Source organism: Rhopalosiphum padi, chromosome 4 (assembly GCF_020882245.1).
Source record: "Rhopalosiphum padi isolate XX-2018 chromosome 4, ASM2088224v1, whole genome shotgun sequence".
Lineage (NCBI taxonomy): Eukaryota > Metazoa > Arthropoda > Insecta > Hemiptera > Aphididae > Rhopalosiphum > Rhopalosiphum padi.
The window spans coordinates 23907627-23932255 of record NC_083600.1 but is presented as its reverse complement, the minus strand read 5'-3'; the positions used below and the strand labels follow the sequence as shown (position 1 = coordinate 23932255).

The window sequence follows — 24629 nt, the reverse complement described above, 5'->3', positions numbered from 1 at the left end:
ATACGGAAAGTATACTTACCTAGCTGTAATACGGATGGACCGCGCAACGGAAGTATGAGATTACATAGATATAATTATTTTATTATTATTATCGTTTCTAAAACGATATCGAACGCAATCCACAATAATGTCGTATATTTTGCTTTCTTATCGTTTGATCCTAATTTATTGGCTCATATTAAATTAATTATTACATGTTAATATGTGTCTATACGCTCTATAGCGCTCACGAAAACGATATATCATATTATTTTAACGTCCTATCCGATAATAATATGAATTATGATTATTGTCTTAAATGCTCCGAGACGAGTGAAATATTTATTGATAAAAAAAAACTCACATCGATCAATTTTATTTTCTATGTTTCATATTTGCATGGCAACATCACGAAGTTCTTCTAAATAAAATTATATTAGAAACAAAAAAATATCCATAAATAATATCCAAAGATAGTTAAATACTTATTTAAAACTAAAACAAGAATGTTGTAATTGTTGTATAGACTTGTAGTACTAAAAAGTAGCAAATTTGATTTCAGTATTGTATTAAAAAAACCAAAAATACAATAACAGGGAGTTTTGTTATAATTATTTTTTTTATTTTTTAGTTAAAATTAAACTTGCGTGAAGTAAATGTATAACTTACTTGGCAACAATTCAGAACAATAGTAAGAAAGTGACAAATGATTCAACAACATCCGCGGTGCACTACAATTAAAACAAATCATACCTACCTTCCGGATTATTATCCGTTTTTAAACTTACGTCAAAATCATTTAAAAAATATTCTGCAGGTTCGAAATGTGAAATTAAAAACTCGAAACTTTAAAATGACGACAAATAGATTAAGAAAAATATAGATTCTATAATATATTTAAAGCAATTAATACACTTTTTAGATACTATTAGTGTTTAAATAATCATCTTGACAGCCAGCAGTATACCAGGTGATTCCTTTATCGTGTGTTATAATACATATTATGTTTTAGTACGCGGGATAGAGGATTGCTTATTTTTCCCTCCCGATCTGCCAATACGCGATTTTACTCTAATTTCATAATCAGAGTTTCGTCGTGACGGAAATACGTGGCCGCGGGTCGACATCGTAGACCTGCCCCCGAGATGGAGACGGTAAACAACGTCCGGTGTAACGTCCTCTCCATAACTTTAAATTACTTATATAGGTTGGTACATATAGGTATAGGCGCACGCATGACCCCGCGGGGGCTGTACCTACCTAGTAGTATAATAAATAACAAGCGAAACTCTCCGTTTCGTGTACATTAAAAAAAAAATAATAATAATAACAACACACGCGTGCCCGAGCTGACTGTGTACAATGTGTGTATAATAATAATATTATTATTGTGATTAATACGGCAGGGCCGCCGGCGAATAATTATATCGCAAGCCCTTAATGAAGACGCGCGCAGACCGATATCGTCGTCCGAGTACCTCCCACGAAACGGATTTCCTATACCAGATACCGCTATGATAATAACATTATCGTATTACATTAGTACATTACACGCGGTATAGTATATTAAGTTATAAAATGAAAATATAGCTCACATTTGGCGGCCCGGAGGCTGCAGGCGAGACTCGTGTCGTCCGCCCGATCGCCGGTTTACCAGTCGCCTACAAGCGAGCAACGTGAATCGACGCCTTGGAATGCAGCGAGAAACCGGTGAATTTCCCAAAAAGTATAATATATTGTATATCCGTTGTAATCTGCACCGTAATGCATTTATATTGTTTATAGATCAATAACGTCACGAAAACACATTCAACGACGCGTTGAATGACATGTTGTGTTTATATACAATGGTTTTTTTTTCTAATTATTAAACAAAACTAAATTTTCACAATAATTTTTGTGCTTCTATAATCAGTAACCTTCCGGAGAGGGATATGAAAAAAATCCATAGTTGAAATAAAAGTATTTAAACGACGTTTTATGGGTTTATTGATAGATTGAGACGATAAATTAAAACCGATTTTAATTAATCTAATAAAATACAAATTTATATATTATCATCACAGATTTACCATAGTTCCACATTAATATAATATACACAATACACATACACATAATATGTACACGTAAAAAAAATTAAATATTTTTATTTTAGACTGAATTCTGAACGGCTGAACCTGTACATCGTTGGCAGTTACATCAATTTCAGATTTTCATTTCGTCTGAACATCAAAGCTCTAAACGAAAATAATAAAAATAATAATAACGCAGTTAAAAAAAAAATAACGAATTATACAATACCTTAGAGGCCATGCTATGCAATAATTCAGATGTAACCTTTCCCGTTTGTTCTACCATTTTGTATAAAAACCCATCCTCGTTTTTCAATAAATTATATGGATGATCAAATTCAACTACTGTGCCCGCGTCCATAACAAGTACCCGTTCGGAATCCATAATAGTATTCAATCTGTGAGCAATTGTTAATACTGTGCACGATTTGAATTTATTTCTAATTGTATTTTGAATCAACGCATCGGTACTGCGAGACAAAAAATAACGAAGGATAAATACAATAATACTTAAGACTATAAAATAATCAACAGCAATTAATTGAAATATTTATTACTGTGGATCGACGTTGGCAGTAGCTTCATCCAATATTATAATTTTATTACTTCGAACTATAGCCCTGGCTAAGCATAACAACTGTCTTTGACCGACACTGAAATTAGAACCAAAAGCAGACACTTTTGAATTTAAGCCAGCAGGCAAACTTTCAACGATGGTTTTAAGTTCTACCTGAAATAATAATTATAACAGTTTTTATTCATATAAAAATTAAATCATTCACAAAGTGAATTGAAAAAAAACGTAGAAATAAATATCAAAAAATAAACTGTAAAGTTACTTCATCTAAAGCATTCCAAAGTACCAGGTCAGGGTATTCATCAAATGGATCTAAATTTGTTCGCATTGTTCCTGAAAACAAAACTGGTTCTTGAGGAATGATGGAAAACTTAGATCTCAGGTCGTGTAATCCCAAATCATGTATTTCTATATTATCGATTAAGATGGATCCTTCATTTAGAGCGAATCTAAACATTGCCCCGATAAAGGACGATTTACCTGCACCTGTTCTACCAACGATTCCGACCTAAATAAATGTAACATAATCATTATAATGGAGTAAAAAATTTACTTATATCGCTGAAATTACTTTTTCCATCGGCTGTATTTGAACATTGAGATTTTTTAAGACATATGGCAAATCTAGACTATAACGAAGATTAAAATTCCGAAATTCAATTTTTCCCAAAAAAGGCCATCCTTTGGGAGGTGTTTTTTCTGTAAAACGATTAAATCATCAATTATAAATGTATATTTTAGTAATGTAACTTATGAATAAATTGGTGTATTGCAATATTTTTATTACCAAAGAGAGATCGAAAATCAGCTTCATGTGGTAAATCTTTGTACTCAAGGATTCTTTCGACAGAAGTCATTTGGTTTTCTAAGACTGAAAATTGTCTTATTCCCCATTGGATTATTCCGGTCAATGTAATTGTTTGAGTAATAGTTAGACCAATATTTCCTCCATAATTGTCTAAATGTATATAGAACAATTTTTATGAGTAACAATAGTTATAAATTGAATTAATTTATTCAAACATTTCAAACTTACCATTTCCAACAGCGAAGAAACTGAATATTACAATACCTATATAAATAATGCAGACTAAATCCAACCAGAAACCAAACGCTTGATTCGCACAAATGAACATATCCCAAGCCGAAGAATGTAAATCCTATACATTTTATTAAAAACAGGGGCAGTTATTTCGCTGTATATAGTAACCGATTAGTAGTGTTAAATGTAACTCTATACTGAGTAGAACACTGTAATAAATATGTTAAGGTATTTATTAAATGCATTTAATTATGTATAGTAAATATTAATATGATAATGGTGAAAAGTTTCAATAAACTACAATTATTTTTTTTTGTTTTTTGAATTATAAAAAAATTAACTAAAATCGGTAAAATTATTAGTTTCATTAAAATACTCAATTTTTCACATTTTCAGCATGAAATCTCCATAAAAAATATCATAAGATCATATTGCTTTAGAAACAACTTATGAGAAATCTTATATTAGATTTTCAAGCGTTTTTAAATAAAATAAAAATGTATATTGTATAAATAAAAAAAAATTGAACATTTTAAATACCTATAAACTAGTTTAACTAGTTTAAAATTTAACTTCTCAAACCAAACTACATCAAATTTTCTACAAAAAAAAAACGCTCTTGAAGTTAAAATGTTCAAAGCATTTTTCTACTATAAAAAGTGTTAAGACAAAAAAAAAGAAAAAATGCATAACAATAGGTATAAAACGCACATTATTGTAAATACCTATTTGTTATGAACATTGTGAACTATATAATATACAAACTATACTTAGTAACTATAGTATCATTAATTTCGACTCACTTGATGCTTATCAAATTCATTGATTAAAATTTGTTCTACTTTGCATACCCTTATTGTTGTTATACCTTGTAATGTTTCTTTCATATGTGCAAATACAGGACTTCGTTCTATTTATAATAATGTAAATTCAAATTGTATTTTGTCATTTTAAATAGTGTTAGTTATTAATGATTCGCAAAATATAGGTACTTACTAACTCCTTCTAATCGTTTGATACCTCTTGATGTAGGCAAATAGAAAACTCTAATGTAATAGAATATTACCATCATGATAGATGTCGGTATCATGAGATAAATATTAACAAATCCAACAATAAATATAATTCCCAAAAGTAACATCAATAGCTAGACATTTAAAATATTCAAAACAAACAATCAGAATTAATTAAGTATGTTTCATATATTATTATATGGCACTTTATCATTATCGAATAAACCATTTCTATAGTGTGAATAGGATTAGAGTGTAAAGGGATTTTTTTTATACGAAAACTTTTTTAGTAACAGATAAATCATTTTATCATGGTTGTGAGAGGGCGAAGAGCTGATGAGGCTATTTTTTTAGAACGACGGACTTTGAACTTAAAACATTTAAGATCTTAGTTCGTAGTTTCTTTTTTTCACTTATTGCATCATTTTAATGTCAACAATTGTAAATATTTTTATCGGATAAATGATTATTAAATAATATATTCTATTTTCATTATTTTTTTTATAAATATTTAATACAGAAATTATTGAAGGGACACATACTCGTTTAAAAACTTTAGCATATTTGCATACTTGATTCAAGGTTATTCACTAGGTACAATACAAAGCAATAATATATAAGAAATCTAAAAAAATATTCGTTATGAATTTTACTTATGATTTATCATATTATATTCATACCATATTTCGACTTATTTTTTAAGTGAATTTCGTGTAATCGCGTTAAAGGTAATGCAGTCGGTAAATAATATTATGTTATATACCTATACACCTACATTGATTGATTAATTGATTGATTTACCACACACACATTTAAACGATACACTCACAAGACATGATATTGCCTATATTGAACTCCTTCCAATGACGTTCTCAAGAGTTTTTTCAATAGGGAATGGAGTGTGGAGAGCGTTATGAATAACATTGTAAGACCATTAACCAAAAAAAAAACGGCCAATGGCGGGGAGGGGGTTAATCCCCATGAACTCCCCCGTAAGTACTCCCATGACTTCTTAAATTAAACCCCTAAAAAATTCAATATTGTATCATCTTAAACAAAATATTTTACACTTACTTGTAAACAATCCATAAAAATATATGGCAATAATTCATCAATAACTCCGATATCCTTTGAAAAACGGTTCAACATGTCACCTAAATAAATGTAAATATTGGACAGTATTATACTTTAAAACATTTCAAATATAGTTAAATTAGGTAAAATTAAATGATTACCAGAAGAGTTGGTATTGAAAAAAGACATAGTGGCTTTAACAAAACTATCGAACATTTGATCATGCAAATGTATAGAGGCGTTCATACAGAACGATACGTATGCCATACACCTGAAGATAACGATTATGATCGAAAAAATGATTATAACTGTGTACACAATCATACAGACTTGACGAAAATTTGACGTTAACAATAATGTGTTGATTATATCACTAGACGATAATGTACTGTTATCATTTGATATATTATTATAATTTATTGTCTTCTTATTTTCGTGAGTAACCCTAAAATATTTACACGTATTTATATCAGCTATTAATTAGTACATTTTCATTCTTTAATCCTTGCATACCAAAAACTAATCCAATAATCACCGCCAGTAGTCAATACTTGGATTAAAATAAAACAAAAAAATACAAAAAATATTTTAAGGACACTCCCGTTGGCAGATAAATATGATAGATAAACATTTATCGAAACACGACCAGACGATCGACTTTTGTTTACATTTTTTGATTTTACAGCTAGAACTTCATTAATATTAACATCATTATGTGATGATGAAATACTCTTGTTAGAACCGAGCAAATTTGAGACCAAATTTACGTTTAAACTGTTGTTGGTATCATTTTCTGGTTCATTTATTTCTGTATCATCTGAAGATCCAAGTAATTTGGCAAAGTCCAAATCGGAAGCTTGAAGTTCTTGAAAAGAACCTTTAGCTATTATACTACCCTAAAACGAGAAAAAAATACAAATGTTATTTGAATAGCATTTTTTTTATTCAGAAATCCAAAAACTATATATTGTTTTTACGCGTGATATTTAATTTTGCGCGAAATATATTGGTACCAAAATTGTATGTATCGATTGTGCCAGTAAGGCAGTAAACATTTTCGAAAAGTTTGGTATTATCAAAATAAAATAAGTTTATTTATTTATCGAAATAAAATCACTCTGATGAAACAACTAGGTATATAATCTTTAAACTAATACTTTATCGTCTTTATCTGTAAACATAACATATTATACTGACGAGATAGTTTTTAAATTAAAATTAAACAGATAATCGATTGAATTTTAATATGAAAATAAGAAAAATCAATCTAATATAAATATAGAAGATTGAGAATCTCGTGAATTACAATAACTGTAAGTTCGTATACTGTAATAAAGTATTTTTATCAATAAATATTAAATATTCACCGGTGTGATTGATTTATAATTTAAGATTTTCCAATAGAATCGCACACCTCTCATTTATACTAACATTATCTATTAGAATAATTTGATTGGCATCAGTTAAATATTGTACTTGATGAGTAATAAGAACACATGTTTTTTCTTTGAGGTAATCTATTGAACAGAAATAATATGATGATAAATATTAATTTAAAAATTAAAATCAGTACTTTATACCTCTGATGCATTTTTCAAACAAATGCCTGCCAACTCTAGTATCAACTGCTGACAAAGGATCGTCCAGTAAATATATATCAGCTTGTTTGTATATCGCTCTAAAATCGAACACATTAAAGGCGGCATCATTTACAGTATTTATTTTCAAACTGTTACTCACCTAGCTAAATTTATTCTCGCTCTCTGACCACCACTTAGGGTAATTCCTCTTTCTCCCATCAGAGTTCTATCGCCGTGTGGAAATTTTTTTAAATCAGTGTTTAATGCACATACACTTAGAACCTAATTTATAGCCAACTTGAAAAATATATCATTGTGGACATTTTATATATGATTTGCAATTCTTACTTGTTTGTAACGCTCTTTATCCATCGGTGAACCAAAAAGTATATTCTGTTGAACAGAGCCGGCAAATAACCATGGTTCTTGTGATGCATAAGATACCGTACCACGCACGGATATTTTGCCTTCGGAGAGTGGTAATTCACGTAAAATCGCTTGTATCAATGAGCTCTGTAATCGTTTATTTTATAATTATAGTTTATACAATTAATAATTATTTACATAAATTTTATGTACTTTTCCGGCTCCTACGGGTCCGATAATTGCCACCAAACTTCCTGGTATTATATTTACATTAATGTTTTCTAAAGTGTTACCGGTTTGATTATCTGTCCACTTTGCAGTAGCGTTCGAAATAAATATACTAAAATTATTTAAATATATAGCGTTTTTTTCAACATCAATATTGTCTGTAATAATGTCGAATTTTGGCGATTCTAAAACTCCAATTGTTAATGGTTTGACAGATTTCGAAATATTTGGAATATCACTATCTTTTTCTTCGAGTAACATAAAATTCTATACACAAATTTCATAAAAATAAAATATAAAAATTATACGTATACATACATAATAAAAATTAAAATATTTACTCTAATTATATAAGAATTCATATTTATTTATGTATACGTATGTACCTGTATGCGTTTCAAACATATTTTAAGTTCAGCTAAATTCGTCACACCTCGAACGAAAGACCTTGTCATTGGTTGATGCAATACAGAGTAAAATGCAGTTACGACAAAAACCTAAATGTATTAACCTTTATTTTATTAATCTATTTTTTAATATAATTATATAGTATTATAATTGGTAAAAGTGAAACATTTGGTTAACATTACTTTTCTGATTGAGATATCGTTTCCAAGTAACATGAATGTTATTATACTGATAAACAATTGAAATCTAGATTGAACTGCTTGAAACGAAAAACTGAGAACTCCAAGAAATAAAGTGCTTCCGATTTGTTTAATTTCTTTCCTATAAAAATAGCAATAAATATAATAACAAATACATACATTATTATAGCGAACGATAAAATAATCATTGATATTTTAAATAATATCACAAACTTTCTGGTGTGTTCTATAAGTTTGGCAAAAGGTTTTTCCCAGGTGTACATTTTGATTACTTGTATTCCTGAAATTATTTCGTTCATTAAGCGTATTCTTTCATCGGTAATTTTGGCCGTCTTCAATCGATATTCAGACGTTTTTTTCGCTAACCAATCTGAAAATAAAACAAGTAGTTTAATATAATGCGATTATTTTTACAAGTTTTTTTAACATACATTGTAATGGAATAAAAAATAAAAACACAGATACTCCAATTAATGACGACACTCCAATTTCCAGCCACAAAAAATATGTGATCACAATTGTTAACAAGGGACCAATCCATATGAAATGCATTGTAGTCACTGCTAGGTCGAATCGACTAACATCATTCGATATCAAATTTATTACTTGACCGACGGTAGTCTCATTAAGAGATTTTTGACTTAAACGCAACGCCTGAATAAAATAAATATATAGACATATAGTAGATAAAAAATTCATTATTTTAAATTTTGTTATTTTTATAAAAAGTACAACAATAAACGTATAATATGTATCGTTTTCTTTTAAAAAGTAGATTAGGCATATTAGGATACAATTACATTTTTTGTGGTAGATATGTTGTAATTAAAATGTTCAATAATAGAAAAAACTTCTAGAAAATAGGTCATGGTCTAATGTAAAATATTTTATCTCGATTGCAAATATATTGAATAGTTTTATAATTTATATTTCAATTATTAATGTCCATGTTTCTATATTTATATCCTTTGTTTTACTGTACTCTTACAAACATACTTGAAATCTAATATCAATCTAAACACCAAAATCAATCATAACAATAAAAATCATAAAATTTCTTAGTTTGGCCAAAATGTAAACATTAAAGAAACATTTTAATATATTATATATATATAATAATAGATAATTTATCGAGAAATCAAAAATTAATTTATTAACACACTATACAGACCATATTAATGATTTTTAAAACTTCAAATGCAAAGTACGACAGGAAAACCTTCCTGATTGGTGAAACTTATAAATACCAAACCAAGTAAATTATTAAGAAAATATGTTTTGTTTATAAAATGTACATATAATGTCATTTAATCTTAACTTTTTTTTAAAATTACATATCATTAAGGTATAGTGGCCCTCAATGTGATACACTGATTAAAACTTTTTTCGATAGTCGTCAATTCGTCATAACCCTACCTTAATTTCGGGTGGTATAATAGAAACTTCCAGGGTTATTACCTACTTCAGGGCTTCTAAAATTTGGAGACGATGTTCGTACACTTGACTATTGAGATAACCCCATAGGAAAATATCGCATGGGCTCAAATCTGGCAAACGATACAGGCACTCGAATCTCGATGTACACTGAGTCGATATCACGGGTAAACAATATATATATGTACCTACTCCCGATCAAGCTATGATAAATACTAATAATGACATAGATAAAGCTTTCTATTATGTAAATTCCATCCGAATCCAAACTATAATCATATCAAATTAGCGATATTCCCTGTCGCATTCTGTATTTTTGATCAATGTTTTAATCACTTTTTCAAAACCTCTTAAGCACTTAGCACTTATACTTAAATAATATTTTATAGATGATTACCTTTCTAAATATGATAGAACAGCAAGCAACTCGCATCTTCATTCCAAGTTCTAAGTTTTTTTCCAAACCTGAATGTTGCAATATCATTGTCATAAACAATGTGAATACAATACCAGATGCATAAATGTATGCATATTTCAAGTCAGTAGTGTAGGAACCATCGGGGTTGAAATATGCTAATAACCCGCCAACTAATAAGGGCCGAGATGCTCTATATAACAGAACATTAGTATGTCATACGTGAACGTCATAAAAATATTGAGTATGATCTTTTACAACATAACAAGCACAAAATATATGTAACTCTTTGCTAAACAGTATTAGGTGTCGAATGGGTTACTGAAATAGATGTGTTAAATTTGAATTCAATGATATATCATTATCGAAAACGAAAAACAATTATGAGCGGAGACATAATAATATGCTCATTGATATTGTTAATTCAAAATTCTAAAAATTGATGTTACAGTATATCGATTTATTTTTTCCCAAAAACATTGCATTTATTATATTATTGGTATTTAATATTTATAAATTATAATAGTATATACAATACCTATATATTGTATAGTGTATACGGTATACCATAGTACCTACCTATATTATTATAGTATTAACATTTGAACAATATAACACCTTACCAAAAACAATGTGAATAGGTTCATGATATAAAACTATAAAAAATTGAGAATATCTTAAAATCAATCTACATATTTAAAAATTTGATTGCGTATATAGTATTCATATTTTATATAAGTCCACACGATTAAAGTTTTTGAATTATAAGAAAATAATAAATTCAAACAGTTATTTATCATTAAAATATTTATTTTTGTCCAAATTTTAATATCAAATGCATTTAAAAAACATTGTGGCTATGTATTTTTAATATTTTTTTTTTAGAACAACAAGTTTTATCCTTATAAGACTTCCCTCATCGTGTGTTTTTTTTTATGTATATTATCTATTGTACTATCACTATTATCATCACCATTCACCACATTTACTTATAGTGTTTAACACTAATATTAAAAATCGTAAATTGTTCCAACGACTACTACAACTAAAAAAATCAAACAATTCAATTGAGTATAAATAGTTCAAAAATAGTCAAAATAATTTCTATTAAATTTCTATATTATTTGTTTTGAAAAAAAAAACACTTTTCAAACACTGGTTTGTCGTATGAATTTCTATTTTTCCTTAATAATCTGTTTTGTTTTGTCGAGTATTCAGAAAATTTAAAATTGGAACATTTTTACTTCCCTAAAATGTGATGACGGAGAAAAAAAAATACATCATTTTAACATCAATACATTTAACATTTATCGCTCCACTCAGAAATCAAAATACGTTCACAAATATAAATAATACTGATTGTCAAATTCAGAGAATATATTAAGTAAGTACCTAAAGTACCTTGGGCTTACACTTTGGGGTATGAACAGGCAATCGAATTTTTCCAATAAGTACAAAGTCCCACCTATTCTAACTGTCCGTTAAAACCTAATATTTATGTTAAAATACGATCTATTAATAATTATTCTATTTATAAAAAAGTTCTTACTTTAAAAAAATCTCATTCATTGCAAATAAAAATCCAATTGATATATATTTAAACCCATATAATTTAAACAAAACTCTCACTAGACTAGGTTTACAATTTGCAGAGTATTCTATTCGCCATTCCCTAAAAATAATAATCAAAAATTAATTTAATCATAAAAATAATAAAGAAAATATTGAATTAATATATTTATTTATTTATTTATAATTTATGTAATTCATTTACTTTTCTAATTTATCACCTAATGATGATGCTAGCTGATCGTCCAATGTCGTATACAAATCGGTTTCATCTAATTCCCTGATTTGTCCTGTTTTGAACAGATTTAACATCCAGCTAATCAAAACATAATTATATAGTTAACTTCAGATTAACTTGTGTCTATATTATTAAAATTATAACTATAAAAAACACAATTTTCAAATTATTAATAAACCAAAATCTATAATGTATTACTATCAATCATTAAGTACAGTAATAACTCTAAAAAGACAAAATATTAATGTTCCAATAATTTAAAAATTAAATTAATTAAAAAAGATTTGCTCTATTTATTGTTGATTTAGTAAATTTACTGTGTAATGTCAAGTAAAATACTCCAGCACAAAGAAGTTTTTACTAAATCATAACATTGAAAAGTAAATTAATTTTTTTTAATAAAATAAAACATTGCTCTCTGGTTGCGTATGGCACGATTTATTTATGCATTATTTTTTATTAATAAATTGAAGTGTTAAAGCGATGCTATGAAAATATCGGCTTATCGTCGTTTCCGTCAATGGCACAAACCAGTCTAGACTCTAGTTGATTAGACTTGTTGTCTGTTGAAAATGTTTTATTTGTTGTCAATAATAATAATAAAAGTTCATTCATACAACGCTACCTATCGGCCACTATTATAAATAAAACTTTAGTCGCCTGAAATCGGTGATGGGTGTCTGGTGAACGCGAGAACGATTGCACCGATCCAGATTGCACACATATGTACATAGTACATACATAGGGAATAATATGAGTAAGATAAGGCATCGATAAAACTACTTAGGTGTAATAAAAATTTGATTATATTATATACTCGAGTAATACGAAAAGATAAAAAGATATTTTTTTATTCGTGTTAATCAACAACGCAACAATATAATTCCTAAAATTTGTTTGAGTTTCGTGTAAACCGATAATGTGTTAACGAAAGAGTACTGTACAATAAAATATTATTATGTGGATGCAACCGCACAACACCTGATACCAGATTTCGACAAAATTTGGTTAGGTACTTGTTTGTTACCGCCCCGCCAGTACACCTTAAAAAATGTATCGCCTCATCATATAGTTGTATTAGTGCGCCGTTATTATTCCTACAATATTATTGTGATAAACTCGTGATAGATGATCTATATTAGTAAAGAAGTAAACTACATTTTATATCATAATACGTATATTAGTACATTGCTGATTTCGTTATTTTATTACCTACTTATTCGTTCAAACTAATACAAAAAATTTAATTTAATACGATAAAATTAATTTTAATGATAATAATATAATATAGGTATACTATACCTACCTACATCTACCTATGCGGTATTCATTATTATAATACATTTTTTAATTAATTATATATAATTTAATTATTTATTATATTGTTTATTATATTTATGGAGAGCGATAACAAACAAGTACCTTAATTTCGAAACTAATGATTTCAATTTTTAAGCAATATAATATGTATTCTAAATAATAATACATTAATTAGTGCTTTGAAAATTGTAAATAATTACGATATTATAAAATAGAAATATTATTATACTGCAGCGATAACGTCAATAATATATGTTATATATTACATACAGTGTATACCTAAGTACAAATAGTTTCCTTGAATTATTGAGATTTTTTTATAAATTTCAAAGGGGTGCTATTCAAAATTAATTGACAAAATTATACACATACAATTAATAACTACGTATACTTTATTGTACAAACACATTACAAGTGAATAGATAATGGTTTATGAGTAAAAATGTAAATCTATGAGAGTATACCACTCCTGGGGAGGGGAATGTTACTACACCTGTAACACCCCCCCAGGCTACGCGCCTGATTAAGACTATAATTTAGTAATACATATATATTTGTCAAAATTATGAACATTTGTTTTTATTTATTTTCCGAATTAAATAGTTGAGCTTGAACATAAATATTTTACATAGATTCCATCATAAAATATACTATTTATTGAATGTTTACGGTATTAGTACAAGTGAGAACCGTACTATTAAATTATACATTTATTAAAACTAAATAGTTCAATTTAACACTTTAACAAAATATAATATAATTAAATCTGTTTACCTGTATGTAATGAATTCAAAAATATTTGCATTAGATTTTGGATTTAAAGGTCGTTTTATCTCACTATTGTCATCTGTTGTACACCTAAAATAATAATTAATAATAATAATCTAAAAAATTATAAGTACTAAATATTATAAATATTTTCTAGAACTTACCTGTTCATGGTGTAAGCTTATAAAACGTATTATTAATATAATTACTGTAGATACTGTTTTTCTGAAAAAAATAAATAAATAATAATTACATACATTTATATTTATTTGCTTAGATAATGGTAATATGACATTATCAGTTGGTGTTATTACGAGGATTGCAAACGATGAGTTATATAAAATATACTAATGTCTAATCTTTTATCATTCGATGTAACGAGTCATACGATTATAATTTTGAAAACTGATGTTATCTGCAATTGTTTACTTTATGTTATTAAGATTATTTAGGCTAATTTTTATTAAAGTATGTTCCTCTACTCTAATAAATTTGTTTGAATATCTTTTTAAAATTAAAGAGGATGTCGTTCCACCATAATAATATTATTATGTATTATGTAATCTTCAACTAAATAACGGATAAAATCTCAAATTATAAGAATTTAAAAATTAAAATTAAAAGAATTCAATTTTCTCAGAATAAGTATATTTTCTATTTATCAGATGTCATCACGATTTACCCTCGCATATCATATTATTTATTAAATATTTCTATGAATAATAATTTTTACATATAAATTGTACTATGATATTATATAATTACATATAATATTATCGTATTGTTGACGATTTTAAGTTAGGTAGGTACCTATTAGTTATTAAATTCAATTCAGATTATCTAACGTATATATTTTGTTGATTTATAGTTTGATTCATACTTGTATGAAACAAAAAGTATTTAATAACAGTCAAATACGTATAACCAGGAAAAAATTTAAAAAAATAATTGTATTTATTAAAAATTAAAAATCAAAATATTTCAAAAATGCAATATTAACATATTTCTGCGTATATTAACATTATAAAATATAAAATTATAATTATTGTATATTATTGTTTAAAATATAAAGCGTATAAGTACGAGTAATAAATTATTAGGGTTCGGGAATTCTTGCATTTGCGTGTTTTTTTTTTTGTAGTGGTCGTAGATTATTCTAGGCGAGTTACAAATTTGTTTTATAAAATAGCGAAACTAAATACCAAGTTTGAATTTGCATACTTTTGTATATTTTGTCATATTTTATGAAAAATGCATATTTGAGAAATGTTTAGCATATTATGCATTGTTTAAATTTGTATGTAAGTAAAATTGTCGAGAAAAATCATACTTGGAAAACATTCAAAAATATTTTTTTAAATAAATTAAGGTCATAGTCTATCGTATCTCACTCGTACTTTGACTCGTCTGTTTACGATAATTTCTTTGTGGCTTGAGAACCAACCTTTTTAGCTGTATATTTTTAAACATATTTTGATAATTTTCGGTGCATATTTCGATAATTTTAAGTGCAACAAGTCTCGAACCCTATTTTTTGTATTATTTGTATATTTTAAATATTATATTATACTAATTTATGCACCGAATATACACTTTATAATGTATAATTTGTTTAATAATATAATAAAAGAAAAATTAAAAGTGACACTTTATTATGTTTTGATTTGTTCAATCTACACATTATACGATTATTTACAATATTATACTTATATCAAAACCATAATGTATTAGTTTTTAAACTCTTAGTTTGTAATTGAATGTTAACGTGGGAACTATTCATATACATTAACTCTTACTACTAGCTATTTATTAATAAGTCATTGTATTTATCGTTATACCAGAGGCTATAGACTATAATATTCATTAAATGTATTTCACATAGCACAATTTATAATAAGCCACATTATACAATGTAAAGGAGGGAGGCTACGACTATATAATATCTCTCAGAAGCCAAATCATATTATACAGTCGACGTAAGATAAATTGGCACGGCGGCAGCAGCACTTGTTAATAAACGTAGTCCATACTATAGACGCCTAATACCAGTCACAAAATGATTCCCGGTCATGCTGCGTCAGGTTAATTATTAATTATTTTTTGCATATTAATTAATAAAATCTATTTATGTTATTATAAAAAAGTCTTAAGTAGCATATATGATTTTAATTTAATAATGTAATATCAGTTTTAAAATGTTTTATAGCAATTGTCGGTTTGTCCGACTGTAATGGAAAACGATAATTTAAAAAAATAAAATTGATAAAAAAAAATCCAACTATCGGGTCTTGCTTTTTAAGTATTGAAAGCACATACTTAAGTCAATAAATTCTTCTTAAGTAGTTGAACAATTTACAGCAACGATATGTCGAAGAATAAAATATATAACATTATAACAATCATAAATATAATTTAAAATATTAAATTATATATAATTAACTATTTTTATTGTATGATGTTTGTGTTAATTATTTTAATGTAATTACATTTTTTTAACTATACTTTTGATTAAAATATTTTTTTCAGTAAATTGTAATATAATTATTATTATATTAAATTCACTTGTACTATTATGTATGAATAATTAAAAATAATAGTCATTACTAAGTGTCTAAGAACGGGTCCAGGGTTTCTTCATTCTTAAATCTGGCCCTGAATATATTTGATTACAACTGCTGCAGGTTTTCCTTATTCAAACTATCGCTGCCGCCGTTGTTGGAGTGCTAAATTATCTGACTCGTACTGTGAAATCGCCAACTTAACATCTGTCCTACTGTCAAGAGACGACAAAAGTTATATAATAAATATTATAATATTGTTCATTTTTTATCGGACAAAACAAGTTTAAATATTTGAAACAGGATAATTCTCGAAACTAGCTATTGCCCTTATTATTTAGCTATAGAGATGTATTATGTAGTGATCATTGTATTGTAAACCAACCATCAAAATATCTTAATGACCTAATATAGTCCTGCTTACATATTATACAGTGTTTAATTTGTTGGTAGATATACTTCCAGACATAATATTATGTACATAAATTAACATACGTCATGTCGTCATATAGTTTAAACTTTACAAATTAATTGTAATAAATTATGAATATTTCATATGCTTGCGAATATCTGGCGCTTCCAAATAATAATATAATAGGTACGGAGTTGTTTCTGCAAAGCGCTAGTTGTCGACGGTATCTTTAAACTATACTGTTCCTATCTTTATCTTAATATACATATTGTTTTTAAACGTGAGGCGATTTCTTTGAACAGTTGCATTTGAAATTCCACTAGACCGACTTGCATAATTTTATTTTTAGACGTGAGTACTTAGTATACAAATTAAATTAAAAATGTACAGTCAAATCCGCTTATTAATTTATTATACGATGCCGTTTATAACGATATTTCGGGTAAAACGATTCCAAGTAATGTATTTGTTTGGTTTTATATGTTATTTTTATGTGTAGTACCTACTTTTATTCGTATATCGGTTATAATGATAATCCGGTTATAGTGATGTTTTTTGATACGAAAATCGGTTTTTAATGTTTTTATAATCGTCTATTATAGCAATTAATAATAAATGTAATAAATTTGATTTCGTGATACTCTTTTGACCAACGAAGAACCCAATGAAGAAGAAATTGTCAAGTTTATTTTGAAAACAAATGATGATGAAAGTGAACAAGCTGACGAAAAGAGCGAAGAAATCGTGTTTAAAGTACCGTATATTTCGGAAATGTATTTTTAAATTGATTAGGTGTGTACTTTTGTTTCGGTAAACAGTAATATAAATACGCCAAAAGTACCTATCAATGGGATTAAACAACCTTTTATAATTCGGATATAACGAAGTTCGGTTATAACGATCAGATTCCCTAGGTCCCTTAAAGATCGTTATAAAAAAATTTGACTGTATTAGTTAATAGTTAAATAATTTTTAGAAATATTTAGTTTTTTGTGTAGTTACGTAGCGACGTACGTTGCTTGCTGTGTACTGTGTAGACACACAAAATATGTTCATAACCCCCACTATTATACGTATACTGTTGCGTCGTTGTCTTCAGCGTGGGTTCTGTATTCAAAATAATAAATTATTTGAAATCTTAATTTGATTGTTAACATTTTTGAGTGAAATATTTGCAAGGTTCCCGATACCTATAAGTATTATGAAAACCATAAAATTCAAATCACTTTAAATTTTATGTTAATTGTAAATCTAAACACTAAAAATAAATATCGCATTATTATAAAAATTAATTTTTTATATTTATGTATCTTTTATAATTATTCAGCTATTTTTATTCATTATTATAACCCAGCAACCACGGTTAATTCAGAATTCAGATAGTAGTATATTTTATTATTTATATTTTATATTTATTTTGTATTTTGGGTAATTTAAAAAAACAAAATACTTTAAACATTTATTTAAAATACAAAAAGCATTTAATGGAAATAATGCTGATCTCTATAACTCCTCCTATATCATCACCTTAGAAGAATAAATATATATTTAAGTAGAATTGAATTTTGATCATTCTAAATGATTTTTCTATACAGTGATAAATAACATTAAAATATATTAATAAAGTTACTTCATAATATAATATTATATAATCTCTACCATTTAATTATTCCGTTATGTTTATTCAACATTTCATATTTGTGTAATATATACATGCAAATAATGCTCATATTTTTGGTTTCGCTCTGCGTTAATAACGTTAATATACTTATTATTATTTTATTCTACCAAATACACCATACACTGTCTGTCAATACCAGTAAACGCGTATTTCTGTATTAATACTTACCAGATGTCAATTCTTCTGGCGACGACCTTATGTCGATATTATAATAAGTATTAATACATATATATTATATTTTAAAGCGGGGACGTATTAAAAAGATAAAAAAAAAATTTAAAAATTCCGACGCACGTTGTCACTATTACGCATCTATACGTTGTACAGAATGTAATGAAATATGCTATACATATACGTATAACAGGAATCAAATTTCACTCGTCGTGCCTGGATCACAATTTGTCCCCACTACAGTAATGAAAAATAACAATACAAAAGTACACCAACAACCAATGATCATTACTGGAGATCAGACGAACGTGAAAAATACAATTGAACGACAATCGAATGAATGATTAGCTGCACACTCATATGTAACGGTCAGAAATAACGGCTTAGAATCCACAGACGTTGTAGAGAAACACACGTGCGAACGGGTCTGTGAGTCGTGACTGAGCGAGTGGACGACTACCGCGGTCGAGCGCGTGGTTCTGCATAATATAAACCATTGGAGAGGGGAAAACGAATGTGAGGATTACGATAGTGCCATGCTATAATGATGGCTATTGGCTACTATCGAATGATTCGATGGTCCAACACATTCAAACTAGTCGATAATCGATAGTATAGTTCATTTATTCAAAAAATAATTGTTGTGTACAAATTAAAAACTATCCGCCACGTATAAGCTGCAGTGGTGGCGTTAGGGGTGGAATAGGCCGCAGTGGTCTTCAACCTTTTTGGGCTCGCGACCCACTTTTTAGGCCTATATTTTTCGCGACCCACGTAAGCTTGGTAAAAAAGTTAAAATTGCTTAATGCTTTGCAGTAGTTCTATTAAAACTAAATAAATAAAAATTACATTTTAGTAGGTATTTTCATTTATTAATTTTCTAAGTTTATAATTAAAAAATTATTTTTACCTTATATAATTTTATAAATTTAATTTTTATTTTAAAAAGAACTAATCAGTACCCAATTTTAAAGATTACATGACCCAAAAATGGGTCGCGACCCACCGGTTTAAGACCACTGGACTAGGGTACGCCCGGGCCTGCCTTAAAAAGTCTCAGCCCCGCCTTTATGGTATACCTTACAATTTAAATATATTTACTTAAGATTTATGACCATAATTTGAATGGATTTTGAAAAAAAATATAATCAGTCAATACAAAATTATTATAAAATATTGTATACTTAAATTTGTTGAAAATTGTTTGATAATTTTAAATCATTGATGAACTAATAGTACCACAGAATTTATATGAAATATTATATATAAAATCAAAATAATTCATATAATCTGTGGTATAAGTAAACTAATTTTCGATAATTTATTCCAAGGGCTAACAATAGTGACAATTGAATACTATTCGATAGTACCCGATCACCAAATGACCTTTACTGAAGGCGCTTTATTCCGGCCGGTTTCTTAAATAGGCAAAACGATACTAACGACTCACGTGAAGCAGTTGTAAATTATATCTGCTCTGTTGATTCACCTCGCCAGAGCTAGAGAGCGCGATGCACTCAGTTTTATAATTTTTTGTTCAATGTGTCGAGTGAAAGATGTATAATTTTTACACGATTTTTTTAAAAGTTGTATAAGATCATAATTAAGTCTTACAGTATACCTATATAGTGGATTAAAAATTTAAGGCTATTATTAAGATTTGAATAATTTGTATAAAAAAATCTTTATAAAAATATCAATTAAATCAACAATAATTAAATATAAAAACAAAATTAATGTTTATAGACCGATTTATGATTATTTACAACAAATTTACTGACAAGATGGCTGAACGGTCAGAAGAAAAGAACCACAGTCATATACTCTTATCGTAATAATTTATATAAAATAAGATGTAAAATATAGAATTTCGTTCGAAATATAGCTGTATAAACTATATAAAGGTGGAAACTCTGTGATAGATCGGATGAAGACCATTATTGATACTCGTCGCCTGTCGGTAGTCGATGGATCATAGATTAAGGAAATAAATAGTTAAACTACCGGTTATTGAACACAATTATTTTGTTATAGTATGCTGTTATCTAACGTATAACGATTGCGTTATAAGTCATTGGTAACAATGTTTGGATTTGGAAGTGGGAACACGAAAGACAAGGTCAACTACAGGTACACGATATAGTATCATAACATTCATAAGATTTTAAATTTCAAAGCTGATTACATTTATCGTACTTAACTAATATCTGGACCTTTTATTGTAAGATAATAATTTGGATTAAAGAATCCAACTTTGTTTAATTCTTTCTAACCCTATAGTAGACGGTGTGATTATACATATTTATTTATTATATGTATTATATCTGATCAAGTCCTATATTCGAAAATGTACAGCCAGTGATGAAATAATATTACTCCATTTGTGTCCGCGGCATCCAAAATAACACGTAACGGACATCATAATACCACAGAACAAATAAAATTAATATTTAATCTCTGATAATAATATGTTCGTACGCGTCATCATCCCTCGATACATATTTCAGTACTTCGTGTATGCAATACAACGAATATGTATGTATACTTCAATAATTTGTGTACGCAATACGCATTCAAATCATCCATAATCGCCGACAGGAACCAAATATAATACATCACGGTGATACGGAAGAACACGATAAACGCTTCGATCACACGCCGCCGGTACGACACTATACAATACTATAATGATATACCATTGCGTGAACTTTTCGGCTGCGCGTTGTAATAATAAAGAAATAACCTAACGGGATGATCGTGTGTGATCGCTGTCGTATTATAAAATACCATAAATGTACATGACACACGCTTCCGGTTCGTCGCATATTTGGACGCGTGACACGAAGCGAACGGTACAGCGGTGATAACGTTAATAGGGCGCGACAGATGACAGCGGTAAGCCGGTAGAGCGGTACGCGGCCCAGGTGTCGCGATGACGACGACTTTTATTGGCTCGGCGGAGACGGTACGGCGCGCGAGTTGATCGGAATAAAATCGTCGGATACCAAGTTTCCGGATACGGCGGAGATAAAATTGTGTGCGACATCGAAGGAGACCGGACACAGACATGACCGACCAAACGATATTATTAGGATATAGATTTTCGGACAAGCGTACATCTCGCACATATTATATTTTTAACGAATAGTTTATTCGCACCGGACAATATAATATATATTTGACCGGAAGAGACTGTGCGCTGTCTTTGTTCGTGTAATCGCATGTTTCCGATTTAATACATCATTTTGTTCGCTAGGTATTATATTATAATATTGTTTGTATCGAGACGTCCCGAACGGCAATTATTATTATTACTGCTGTTATTATCACGACGGTATCGCCGATCCGTTTAGTCACCTATTATTAATTAATAATATTATTTATACTCCGGCGATGTGTGCACAACTTTCGATCGAAAAATACTTCGATTTTCAACGTCGGTGGTAATTATTGTAGCAAATTTAATGGATCTAGTTGATACTATCTTGTATGTATATAGTTATAAATAAATAAAGTTCTATTCGAACGTAACTAACTAAACGTCTTTATAGTAGGTTGGTCTAACACCAACATTTTTTCCCCATAACATGAAATATAGATCGGCGCCACTGTAATGTATACACACACAATTATGGACGTATACGTGATGAATACGGCGTGTATAGGAAAAGTGTGACACAATATTAACGAACGCCGACGTACCTACACATCATAACACGTATTTTGCGCGCCCTCGAAATAGCTGAGAAATTCGGATATCCTATGAAAGTGGAGTTTGCGACCTTTATAGAGGAAATATGATCGCCGGTGAAAAGAGTACGTCGAGAAAATGTTTGATGTACAGATGTACGCGTGTTTTTCCGTGTGACCTTGAATATTTTTTTTTATTTATTCTCCAAGAAGATAATGGGCCCACTGAACATGTTCATGTGGGGGCCCACGAGTTCACAATTTAAATAAATTCAATAGTTATTAAAATATAAAATACAATTTACAATAAACATTTTCACATAATTAAAATATCAGTATAGAATTAGATAAGCACATATCTTTTCTTTGTTTATATTATAATGTAGTACTGTGTAAAAAATTGTCTAATTAAATAAAACATATTTATAATACTAAATTTATCAATAATTACTAAAATAAATTAACTAATATTAGTAAATTATACAATAATCCTATACATTTATTGTGAGTCTGACGTCTATATTTTGTTCTTGTAGTAACCTAAGTGTAATTTTTTTTTAAGAATCTTGAAAGAGTTACTTTGTTTAATTTTTAACGGTAATATATTGTAAATTTTAGGACCGATATATAAGTATGTGGATTATGTTAAATTTTTGTACATAGTTGGTACTTTGATATTAGATACTTATCGAGTATTATGTTCATGATCAGTTTTAAAAGTTAGGTTATTTTTAATTATATAAATTACTGAAGCTTTATAAAATAATTTTTTACTGGTTGTAAATTCATATCATCGTATAAGCATTTTGTGTGGTATCTCAAATCTTTTTTTAGAATAATTTTTAGTATTTTATTTAGTATTTTTTTAATGGATCAATAGTTGTCCCCATATAGAAGTATTAAGTACCACAATTAATTATGGATTCTATTAGTGCTTAATGCACTACTCCAATTTTCTTAAATTCATGTATAACATTCATACAATACATCTGGCTGGGATTGATCGAATAGTGAGCAAGTGGCAGTGCATATTCTTTATGTAAGTATGTAGAACCTCTCGAACCTCGAAATATTTCAATAGTTTATGTAAATATGTATACGGATGCTAAACCACCACCGTGACCGCTAGGAGAAACCGCATGTACATAATATATAATATTATCACAACAGTACAGTGGCTAAGAGTACACGCGGGCGAGCGACGATGCGACACCCGGAGTGATATCTGCAGCCACTTATTGTAGGACTGCAAGAGAGGTGAGTGTACGTGGGTGAGTTGCTTCGGAATAAAAATGTCAGTAGTGCCGTTGCGGACCAAGCGGTTTCGAGGTGCGGTGTAGGTGGGCGACATCGGCGGTGACCGGATGCAGACATGGCCCACCGGATGATAATTCATAGCCATAATATACAGTATCTGGATCTGTGCGGCGACATGTATCATTACACGTATTTATGTATATATGTGTGTGTGTGTGGGTGTCCTATGAATGTTATATAATATGTCTTGAAAACCCGCGGCCTATAGTCACGGCGCCTGCAGTGGCCACCGATTATGCAGCACTTCACTTCTCGTATACTCGTCATCGTCACCGCACCAATATCACACATATATTACATAATACACCCGATCGCCATCATCCGTCACGGCCGTAACACACAAATTAAACGCGTTTCCGAAATTCGTAACCGTCTACGATAGTGTATATCGAGGTGATCAGATATTTTGAATTTAATCTCGTCTGTGCACCACAATATGCCTACGATATTTATTTTATTTATGTTAAGATTTGATATTCATTACTAATTTAATTATTTAATAACATATTATTATCTA

General features: G+C 28.6%; 1 protein-coding gene across 4 annotated transcripts; it reads right to left on the bottom strand.

The window, feature by feature from the left end:
- Positions 1-1936: 1936 nt before the first annotated feature.
- LOC132930082 (probable multidrug resistance-associated protein lethal(2)03659) lies at positions 1937-19565 on the bottom strand. Of its 4 annotated transcripts, XM_060995747.1 has the most exons (28): positions 19103-19565; positions 16888-17056; positions 14448-14508; positions 14290-14373; positions 12163-12273; positions 11938-12060; positions 10371-10581; positions 8971-9193; positions 8753-8909; positions 8522-8660; positions 8318-8428; positions 7917-8198; positions 7686-7850; positions 7498-7619; positions 7338-7435; positions 7189-7274; positions 6271-6653; positions 5919-6202; positions 5758-5837; positions 4667-4817; positions 4474-4580; positions 3665-3788; positions 3416-3586; positions 3200-3327; positions 2891-3136; positions 2609-2781; positions 2281-2521; positions 1937-2216 (listed from the first exon to the last, which is right to left on the bottom strand). In XM_060995747.1, the coding sequence occupies exons 3-28, from the start codon at positions 14453-14455 to the stop codon at positions 2193-2195; spliced, it is 4032 nt and encodes a 1343-aa protein (XP_060851730.1). In that variant the 5' UTR covers positions 14456-14508; positions 16888-17056; positions 19103-19565; the 3' UTR covers positions 1937-2192. The 4 variants fall into 4 exon arrangements, with proteins under 4 accessions (XP_060851730.1, XP_060851729.1, XP_060851732.1 ...); XM_060995746.1 differs by lacking the exon at positions 16888-17056; XM_060995749.1 differs by lacking the exon at positions 16888-17056 and having other exon boundaries at positions 12163-12247.
- Positions 19566-24629: the final 5064 nt, after the last annotated feature.